At 37.0% G+C, this 11,723-nt stretch overlaps 1 protein-coding gene across 1 annotated transcript; it reads right to left on the bottom strand.

Annotated features, from left to right (window-relative positions):
* Positions 1-4,152: 4,152 nt before the first annotated feature.
* On the bottom strand, positions 4,153-9,178 carry lrrc3 (leucine rich repeat containing 3). Its single transcript, XM_079427304.1, has 2 exons — positions 9,134-9,178; positions 4,153-6,651 (listed from the first exon to the last, which is right to left on the bottom strand). Exon 2 carries the CDS (start codon positions 6,296-6,298, stop codon positions 5,498-5,500), a length of 801 nt encoding a protein of 266 aa, XP_079283430.1. The 5' UTR covers positions 6,299-6,651; positions 9,134-9,178; the 3' UTR covers positions 4,153-5,497.
* Between the last annotated feature and the right edge of the window lie 2,545 nt (positions 9,179-11,723).

Genomic DNA, 11,723 nt, shown 5'->3' with positions numbered 1-11,723 from the left:
AAAGTCAGAAGGGACACAGCATGGCTGCTGCCTAACTGTGTCTCCATCCAACGTCTCCATTACACCTGAATGCCGTTAGGGGGGAAATTATGGCAGTGAAGGTAGTGCAAACCAACAAGGACAAATGGCTGTGTGGTGCAGGAAGAAAAAGCAGGGGGTTTAATCTAGAAGTGTTTATGTTGTTACGAACAGATGGCACATGTGGCTAATGGCCAGAAAGAACAAGCAAACACAGGCTGAGGCAGAGGGTCACATTCCTTCACATAAATTAGTATATGTAATGACAGGATGCCTTGGTGGTGTGATGGTAATAATAGATAATGAATGAAGAGACTGTGATATGCAAAGAAAAATGTAATTTGTACCATTAGTTGTGCATGTGGCAAAGCAACAGCAGACCAGTCAAGGAAAAAGCATGCAGTCCAGATGTTGAAGACCACACTGAAAATCTCTGATTCTTGAACACAGTTTATGAATTTTTTTAATTCCTAATGGTTCCAAAAGGAGGTTATCACAAATGATATCATTGAAAGAACCATTTTGGGTTCCTCAAAAAACCTTAAAAGAACCTTTTTTTCCATTAGTGTAAAGAAACAATCTCAAGAATCTTCTAAAAAGTACCTTTATGCAATGGAAAGATTTCATGGACGTTAAAGGTTCTTCATGAAACAATACATGTCAATAAAGAACTAATCAGATTTGTAACACTGATCACGTGAACTTCTTTCAACAAAAGGTCAGAGGCATCACAAGATGCCTTTGGATGATTGTCAAATCATGATGGAAAACATTATCATCAGATGTTGCACACGTTGCATTAATAATTAACAATTAAATGCTGTTATAAATAAAGTAATATGAAACACAGGGGGAAAAAATCGACAGTGGCTTTCGAAAAACTATATATATATATATATATATATATATACATACACTGTATATTCAGAATTTAATAATTATTGCAGTGAGTCATATGTCTACAACCATGTTGGAAGCTCATACATGTATATATTCCATGATGACAATACCAAGATTCACAAGGGTCAATTTCTGAAAAAATGGTCCAGCGAGCATGAGGAATAATTTTTATGTATGAATTGGCCAATATCTCACATATTGAGCCTGAAGAATCTTGGTATTGGCATCCTGGAATATGGTCATGGTAGGTGCACAGTAGGTGCATCTTCTGGTTCAATCTTCCCCAGTAGTTTGAGAAATAAAAAGCTATGCATTGCATCACTTAGGGTTAAAAGAACTGTTGCCAAACATACAACATGGCAGAAATACATTAATCACAGCAATAATGATTCAGTCTTAAAATCTTATTTATTTAAATCTAGACAGTGGCCAAATAATTATACAAGAAAAAGTATACAAGAAAATTTTAAAAAATTAATTTAAACTTAAAACAAGGTTTGATGTGTGTCATATATTTCTGGACATCAATATTAAATGTAAATACATAAACTAATATAAGTCAAAGGAGTGGGTGTATATATGTATGAGCAGATGAGTCTGTGTGTTTGGATAGATTACCAAATTTTTGGTCATTATATAATCCTCATACTAAAAAGTGGAAAATATTTATAAAGAACAAGCAGATGTGTCCAGACTTTTGACTGCTACAGTAACCGAAACCGTAAATAGAAACAAATAGCCACAGGAGCTCTTATAAATTATTACTAAGACATGTCAGAGAAATGCTGGAGGCTCAATACACCAATCTAGGAGCAAAGATGTGTTTGGATGGCACAGATTACCCCTGTGGTGAAAGAGAACCAGCAAATAAACATCTCAGTGGGAGGACACATGGCTAGGCAGAGATAACACTTCTGTAAATGACAATCTAGAGAGCACATGGAAAAAAAAAAAGGTAATAAATCTCTAATGTGTTCTAAGTGCTGTGAGCTCCACTTAGAAAAACACTCCTGTCGGCCTGTATGAATAACTCAGGAAAAGTGGTTTATAAAAAGCTCTGGTTGAGTAATTGTGAATAAGAAAATACAATTTCAATTAGCCTGTTCTTAAAAGGCAAGTTTTCATAGCCTTCATCATAGTGCCCTAACCGAGATCAATATAAAAACAATTCATATACAGGTGGTATTATGACAGGCATGTTGTTAAAAGAAAGATATAAATATTATGCGGCAACACATGGGGGTCTCTGGTCAATATTTTATTCTCATTTATTCATTTTAAATGTGTTTTTGTGGCTCAGTCTATTATGAAGTCTTAGCTTATTGTAATAGGCTGCCAGAAAAGAAAGTTAAAACAAATCGATGATTTATTTTTGATATATATAAAAAAAAAATCGACCAGCAGACTGTGAGCTCATTAAATGTGAAACTTACGGCAAGATCTTTTGTCAAATAAGTGACATGAAAGATGTTTTCATCAATAAAAACATTTTCTAGTGCATAACCCGTGAGAGGATGTCAATGGAAAATACAAAGGGCAGTAAACACAAAGAACGAGCAGCTTCAACATGCAGAACAGAAAAAAATTAAATAAAAATAGTGAAACAAGTGTGTGTCTTTGGACCAGTTCGCTGCATGTCATTTTAGGGCACAGAGAGCATCCGTCATTTATGCTGGCAGAGACTGATGGATAAGCCATGCTGAGATGTTCAAATAACATCCATCTCACAGAGGTGAACTAGGTCAGTGATGACATTTGGAAAGTTGCTGATGTTTCTTTAGGAAAATGTAACCCTCCTGCTTTAGTTATGGTAGTGTTGTAGCATGAAAGCCAAATATTGTAGTCTGACCCCAAACTGTTCAGTCCATCAAAGATGCATTTGTTTCTTAATCTGAACAGGTTTGGGTAAATTTAGTATCACATCACTTGCTTTCACTCTGAAGTGAATGTAGTGAATGGGTGCCATCAGAATGATGGAGTTTTTTTTTTTCAGAAGACAATCGATGGACTGGAGACGTGTGGATTCCTTGTGTATTACTGTGATTTTTTTTTTACTGTAATTTATCAGCTGTTTGGACTCTCTTTCTGACGGCACCCATTCACTGCAGAGGATCCAGCAAGTGATCATCAGCTAGTGATGTAATGCTACATTTCTCCAAATCTGTTCTGACGAAGAAACAAACTCATTTTACACCTCGGATGACCTGAGTGTTAAGTTCATTTTCAGCTAATTTTAATTTTGGGTGAATTATTCCTTTAAATCGCTAAAACAATGTTATTACTTTGAATAATTTACACCATTTTAAAAGAGATAATTAGAACATTTCATCATTACGTCTGAGAACTAACCTAGCAGAAATGAGTTTTTAATCATAACAAATCATTCGCATCCCAAGTGATGACAGATAAGCATCTCCTAGACTTAAGTTAATATCCTGCTAATGTGTCCAGAGAAGCACCTTTCAGATTTATTGGAGTTAATATTTGCTAATGAGCTTTTTATATAACATGTCATCATACAATGGGTTAGTACATGGAATTCTAATAGATTTTTTTTTATAGTTTTATTGAAGGAAACCTTGCATAGGATCCCAGATCAAGACTTTGGCTAGGGTACATTGATAAACCTCCAGGATTTCACAAACAGTACTACTATATATAAATACTACAACATTACACATTCTTATAGGGTCATTTGTTTACATACAAACAGAAATAGTAAGTCATTACAGAGCACTTGAGTGCTAAACACGATTACATTAACGCTAAGATGGACCACCCATTCAATGTTTGCTTTGAAGACAGAAGCACAAACACAGTCACTTTCTCTTACAGTTTGTTTTGATAGATCTCCACTGTATTGAGGGTGCCATCTAGTCCCTGAACAGCATGGCTTAAAGCTCACTGCAGCATTCTGAACCTTCCCCTGTAATGAATCTGCTATTGATCTAGAGCTACAGGCTCACATATGGCTAGACCTCGGGCCCTCTGGACAGGAAAGCAATCATAATATCCACTCTCAGTGGTATGACTCCTCAAGAAACCCCTGAAGGTACAGCACACATTTCTGCAAGGCATTGTTTTGCACCTAGTACTCGCAGAAAAACAAAAGTAAATAAAATCAAGGACCCCATACTATCGATTTTTTGTTTGCTGAACATGTCATGAAAAGCTCATTCGTACAGTAGATTGATTGCTACTTAGAAAACAATGAAGAAATCTAAAAGTCTGTTAGAAGTAGGCAGGAAGGCAGAGTCCTTCTAATAGCATTTTTATTTGATATACATACTACTGCTGAAAGGCTTGTCACAATGAAAAGCCGATACATGAGGACAGAAATACACATTAGTCTACATGAAATATAACCTGCAAGTCCTTTTAAACTAACACACAGGTGACAAAATCCATTTTTAATGTCATCTCATGAAAACTTCTAATCATATATAATTGGCCTATCAATCTGATAAATCTTCAAAACACACCAAAATTTTCACTTGAGACTTTAAATGACACGGTTCTACTTTACACTCACTATTAAAGGATTATTTTGGATTGTAGAAGAACATAGAGATAGCAAACCAAATAATGCCCAATGCACAGTGTATTGGTGCTGAGGTACCAGGATTAGGCACTTGAGTAAACAGAACTCTGCCAAAAATGGGGCAAGTTTCCAGTTATCAAGGCAGAGCTTAACTGATGGGCTTCTTTTTTTGGCAGTGATTATGTACTTGCTCTACTTGGTCAGCACTATAAAAGAAGAACAAAAATATCTCATAAATCCAGCATTTAATATTCTGTTCTGAAACACCATTAAATTAGCATACAAATTAATAAAACCAATTCAAGAAATAATGGGATAAGCCCTTGCAGAAAAAAAACAGAGCTTCTGCAGCTTCCTGTCGTGAGGCACAAAGCGGCCACCACAGGGACTGCAGGACTTATGTAGGTCGACTGAGGGTACGTGAATGGGAACACTGAATTGCATCACAGAACAATTGTCAACACATTCATTGTGCGAAAACCCACGAAAAACATTCACAATCAAATCAAATAATACTGGAACTCGGGAAGGGTAGGGCAAGATGTGTCATTTTTTATAATCGATCAAACTGGACCAAATTTTTAAAAAGGATTCAGCTCAATAAGCAGCTGCATATTGAATAAAAGGTGCTTTTTAATTCTAGAAAAGTGGCATTTTGCATGGCAATTTATTGCCAAGGCAAATAAATAAAAGATACATTTCATGCATGTTTGGCATTTGGTAAGCTTCGGTTCCAATTGCATGAAATACTATTATTAGAAAATATTTAAAATAAAATATTCTCAAAATTATATATTTTTTCTGCTATATGAAAATGCCAATAATGTGCAGGGCAAATAAGACTTTGGAATTGGTTTTTGCCCAGCAAATGATTTAAGTGCATACAAATACAGGTTTCTCAATGATTCCTTGTTTCTCCTTTCCTTGAGGACAAACTGAGTAAATGACACATCTTACCCCGCTCTCCCTTATAAGGCTTGCTGTTGTGCCATCATCAATGTGCCAAACACATTCACTCCTACACTGCATTGACTGATGCTAGAGAACAGTGCTGATTGTGTCAAAGTCCTTACTAATTTGGGAGCTACTTGGCAGGGACTTGAGGTACTCCAGATGCCTCCTAGCATCTTCCTGGTTATGCCGTACGTAATAGATGACATAAGCGATAACCATCGTGAACCAACCAAACATGGTGACAAACATGGCCACATCGGTAGTCTTATGGTGGAAGTTACAAAAGTTTATGCCCGAATCCAAGACCTGGATGACAGGCTTGCCGGCGTACTCTTCCTGAACGGAGGTGTGGCAGCTCACCTCGTTCACAGTCTCAGGATCCAGCCTGAGTTCGCGCAACACCTCCTGAAGGGTGCACTCACAGTGCCACGGGTTGTTGGACAGGCTGATCTTGGCATGCAGCCGAGCAAAGGCCTCCTTAGGAACGCTTTGCATGTGATTATGGGATAGGTCGAGCACCCGCAAGCTCTCCGTGACACCTTGAAAAGCCCCACCGTCCACGGTTTCGATGGCGTTCCTTGACAAGTCCAGCTCTTGGAGCCAGGGAAGGTTTTTAAAAGCCTGGTTTGGGATTTTGGTGATGTGATTGGAGGACAGAAGAAGGGACACAGTATCGTGAGGAAGGTCGGAGGGAATCTCTTCTAGGTTGCGAGAGGAACACTGCACTACCGTCAAGCCATTCCTCTCGGAGCAGTGGCAACTCTTGGGACACGCATAACCCATTGCACTCAAACAAATCACAGCTAAAACGAATCTCAAGATAAGGGGACAGCCATGAGGAATGAAGACTTTCCTTGACATATGAGCCCCTCCAGGGAAAGTCATGTCCAGCTTCTTACTTTCTGAATGCTCTACAGTTCAAGGGCAGTCATTGTTAATCCAAGTCATATTGAAAAATGAATGAATAAACATTACAGGTCACAGTGTCATTCCAACAGTGGGAGTTCCTTATTAACGCCCTGTGAGCACATGTGGAGTAGTGATTTATAATTTTCAGGTATTTGAAGTCATTGTAAGTGTCCTGGAGAGAATCCAGACGAGTCCATCAACAGCTGAAAGGCAATTAAACATTTGAGAGGGAAATGTTCTACAGCCAACTTTTAATTAGAAGCCAAAAGCAGAAGAAGGCTGTGAAGAAGGCTCCATTCACTTAACATCCCTCCTGCCAAGTCTGGAAACTGCAAGAATGAAAAGAGAACAGAAGAATCACCCACACAAACAGACGTTGATGTGAAGTAGCATCAATTAATATTTGATCAATTTAAATATGAATTAAAGGTGGCTTTAAAGGCATGGTTCACACCAAAAATTATTTCCGTCATCATTTTCTCAACCTTTTTTTTTTTTTTTTCTTACAATTGAAGTCAATAGTAGCTAAAACTATCTGGTTTTCAACATTCATCAAAAGGACAAGAACAACATGGGGGTAAGTAAATGATGACAGAATGTTCATTTTTGGTGAATTACTTTAAATTATCCTTTGTAACATGCAAAGCAATGCATCAGAGTGCTCTGACCTGAAATGGCTCCAACCACGACAAAACAATTTTATTCAAGTCTCATAATCTTGCAGATAGATACATTTGTTATGCTGCGTATAATCTCATTATATGAGAAATGACTGATTTACTAAAACAAAACAAATCAATTTCTCATTTACTCTGTAGCAACACAATGCTCATTAATGGCTATTAGAAACTCTAATGATAAACAAAAAAATTAATCTGAATTTTTCCCATCAGTGAAATACAATAGAGGAAATAGGCAGACTATTCTATTTTTTTTAATACTGACAAACTTAATAAAAGGACAAAAAAAAAAGCTTCAGGCGTATCATAAAAGTTGTCAATATGACAACTATATTCCAAGTCTTGTGAAAAAATACGATTAAATTAGAGTTGATTATTCAAACAAAGCTTGGAGTAGCTTAGACCTGTGTTGTTTGTGTCATGGAAGGATGGAAATAAAACACTGTCAGAAAAACATGAGGGTGTGGAAAACATCACAAGATTTTCATTTCAGGTTTCTAAACTTACATGAAGGGAGAGGAATACTTAATTTGAGAACAGATCATAACAATGAACTCCATACATTGAGGCGATCAATCAGATCACGACTGCCCTTTGAGGAACCAGTCTACATGGATAGCTTGTACTTCGTCAAAACCCCCTCTGCTGAGACAGCCACTCATTTTACAAGTGGCCGTAAGGCAGGTAGATAATATTAATATGCCAAACGCATGCTGCAGAAAAGCAACTTCCATTCTTTCCAGTGAAACTTTGTCACAGGCAGCACTTGAGATGTGTGGAATGCATCATCTTGAAAATGTCAAAATAAAAGATTAATTCACTGGCAATATACTGTGAGCAATACGCAACACAGCTCAGGATGTATTGCTGGTTCAGCAGCAGCTCAGTAACAGAAGTTCATTATTGTGATGGACACTAAAACCACATGCCACATTTAGAATCCAATAGGATGCAAGTACATGGCTCATCTATTAAGGTGTGTTGCGAAAGAGAATGAGATTGTGACAGTACAGCTCCAGCAAGCACAGCACGTTGCATTTTGGTTGCAGTTAGATAATGTCACGGAAATGCCTTTTAAAAGCATCCTATAGAAACAACACATACCACTGAAAAATAGCTAATGCAACCACAATTAAAAATGTTAAAAACGTTGATAATTAAACCTGGAAGGTTTTCTTTAGCATTAAAAATATCAATATGTTTTATAATGGAAACAAAAACTGCTAAAACTGCAACGTGTGTAGGATGCTTTATCTTGGCATAATCGAATGAGTTAATATACCTGAATAAAAACATGCAATTTGTCTCCTTTTTTAAGCTTACATTAACTTAAAAGCCAAATGTGTCAACAACAGGAAATTTAGCTTGCAAACATTTCACTTTAATCAATTATGAATACTGGTTCACTACAATGTTAATAAAAGAAGGAGGGCAATGGACAATCATGTTTCCCTCGCGAGTCTGACAAGAGGTGTTTTTGTTGTTGTTGTTTGTTTTTTGCTTTTTTTTTCCCTGAGGTAAGGCATTTTAACCTCAATAAAAATGTATCAATATCTTCTAAAATAACATGAAAATAACAAATGAGGGCAATGTCATAATATGTAGCTGTAAAGCGGAATAAAAAACAGCTGGAATTATTAGACTCGGGCTACAAGAATCATGTAGCCTACCTTTGACACTATTTGAGTGAACTATTAAAAATAAACAATAAAGACAAGGTTGAATATCATATTTTATCTCAAGCTCTGTCTCTCTCTCTCTCAGCGTTATTGGTCAATACGACGGCTGTGCTACTGGTAAACACTTTAAATGTACGAGGCAAAAACAGAGACTATACGGTATAGGTAGGCTACGTACTAGGCTGGACTTGGTAAATGTCCTGCTAACAACTGATTGAATGCTTGAAAAGAGGTGAAACAAAGAGTCACCGTGTAGAGAACTACAAAAGACGTAAAACCAGTCAAATCAAAATAATATTGCAACAAAAACATTGCATGACCATATAAAGACAAGATAAATCCCCAGCACTTTCCAAAACGAATTACATTTACCCTTTTCATGTGTGGTTTCAAATAGAAAAATATTATTAAGTTAGCCTTTTTATTATAAATTGATAGCTTCAATGACTTACCATACTTGTTGATAGTCCAGTGGATCTGTCGCCTTTGCAGTGAGTAAAAGTGAAGAGCACAGAGCAGCTATAAGACATCCGCCTTGCGCTGATTGGATGCTGAGCCGATGGTGCTCGCTCCACCCGCATCTCACTGACTGACTGCTCGTGGTGGGGATTTTGATTCATTCCAGTGATTCACCACAAAGATTCGTTCACTTGCGTTTTTCAAGTGGAATAATTCAGTAACAGGTTCGTGGCACCTTCTGCAGGCTACATCGTTAGGTAGACAGTGAGAGTCGTTTCGTGTTTGAAGAACTTTTCTATTGTAAAACAATAGCACTTTTACTACAATAACTACTTGAACATCTTACGAGCTAAGGTAAAAAGTGACGTTCATGAAAAATAGTTTTAATTCCCAGTGTTTCAAGCTTTCTGTCGAATGGCTTCCTAATCTTGAGCACCACGCCCAAAGAAGTTGTGTTTTACCTGAGATGTACGTTTGCTGTCTATTTTGAATATAAACGTAGCCTACCATGAACCTCAAAATATTGACAACAAAAAACGTCTGTTGAGGTGTCCTTAAGAGATAGATAAACAAACATAACCTACAACACCACCTGAGAAATGTTGGGAGCTGTGAAGAGGTTTCTAACCCACGCTTCCGAGGGATTTTCAAATATGACTAGCCACCTTACTATCCAAGTCACTGTTTAGAAATCTTAAAGTGCTACAACTAAAAATTCTAAATAAAACCTGTAGCCTATTACTTTTAGCATTCACTGATATTTTATGCTTTGTATACCCAGACAGCAACATAGCCGGATTTGGACACTGCTTGCTGTCTGGGTAGTAGCCTATTTAATAAAATACTTTTGAAACGTAGCTATTTCGCATTCACACGACTTTAGCAGTCGTCCATTCGCAGTGATTCCGAATGAATGGGAATAGTTAAATTAAACGAGTTACCGGTTTGAATCAGTATGATAAATGCTTCACTAAACTGAATCGATTACCGAATCAACATCTGAGTCAACTTCTGAACTGAAATCTTTCCTCTTTTTTGTACGTTTTTGTCGCTTTTGATAGCTTAACGTGTTGTTATTTTTGCAATTTCTCTGCAATATATTGGCAGGGTTTTTTTTGCAATGTAAGGACTATAGTTAGAGGTAAGACCTCAAGCTTCAAGGTTTTGTTTGTTTGTTTCTGTTGAGACATTGCAAGATTTTGACCAGAAGCTTCTCATGGTTCCTAATTTGTGTTTTTAATTTCAAGATGGCATATTGTGTAGGCTATCTGTAACATTTTCTGAATGGTCATTCAAGACTTCAAGATTTCTGAAGCAAATGTTCTCTCAATTTCTTCATGGTAGCTTAACTAACCTAAAGACTAGTGTAGGCCTAAATACAACCTAGAGCCAAGAGCATTGCTACCCGATCTCATGAATGCGAGTATAAATAGTACGCCAAATAAAAATGAAAACTCGTGGTATCGATACGCAAAAATGGGGTTTGGCATGTATGCAGTATGCTACGCGATGGGTAGGATTAGGGTTGTGGGGTAGATGCCAAAGTCCATTTTTGCATATCAATACCACGAGTTTTCATTATAAGCATTTTCGTGAGACTGGGCTGGAACACTCAATATTCAAGAATAATGATTGCAGTAAAATCATAATAGCATTTATTGCATTTACGTTTACATTTATTCAATTAGCAGATGCTTTTATCCAAAGCGACTTACAATTGAGGAATACAATAAATAATTTATTATAAAGAGGCAAATAGACACAGGAAGTGCATGTAATACAAAGTGTCAGGTATTGTTCAGAGTAAATACTTACTAGACAAGGAGAGTTTAAAGAGAGAAAGCACTTTTTTTTTTATTGCATATTTTAGGCTACAATAATGTAGGCTACTTGAGGACATTTATCCAGGATTGCATAAAACACAATAGTAACGACCTGACTGAAATTATTTAGGAACTAATTCAAATCCTTCATCATGAACCTAGAATAGCCAACCTCTCCTTATTTTGGCAGGACTGCAGAATATAAAATGACTCAACATAATGAGCAGTCTGTCAGTGACAGCTGACAGGTCAGACCATCAGTGCACACGACGGGAGCCACTTGTCAAAACCTTGCTCATATGACATACGCACAAGTCTTATGAAACTGGATGCACTGCTGTGTGTAAAATGAAGATAAAATTATATTTGTGTGCCTTGACTTTGTGTTTATGAATGTGTTTCTTAAATTTAGATCTCTTCCATGAAGAAACAACAATTTGTGCTGAGGGCAGTAAGAAATTAGAGAATATAAATGTACTCAACCTATTTGTCTGGTTGCACATCACAACATTTTTTCTTGAAAGCCTCACAGGTACATCATTTGCAGAATCCTATTAAACTTGGTGGTTCAGGGTTTCTCCCTAAGGTAAAGATAAGAAAACGGCTCCTTTTTTCATTTTGGCTTTCTCAAACCTATATAGCCTACAATGACTCCAGTTTCAAACAGGGCTGTATTTCTGAAGATAATTAAAAGTGTGAAATCAAAAGCGTTTAATTACTTACCACCACTGTGTTCCTGCCAACACCATCCACCGGTTAA

This window comes from Barbus barbus, assembly GCF_936440315.1.
Source record: "Barbus barbus genome assembly, chromosome: 10".
Classification (NCBI taxonomy): domain Eukaryota; kingdom Metazoa; phylum Chordata; class Actinopteri; order Cypriniformes; family Cyprinidae; genus Barbus; species Barbus barbus.
Note: the sequence above shows the minus strand (reverse complement) of the source record. Positions and strands in the feature narration are given on the sequence as shown.

Bases quoted from the DNA above. Each gene is read 5' to 3' on its own strand.
- lrrc3 (XM_079427304.1), bottom strand. From the start codon at position 6,298: ATGACTTTCCCTGGAGGGGCTCATATGTCAAGGAAAGTCTTCATTCCT.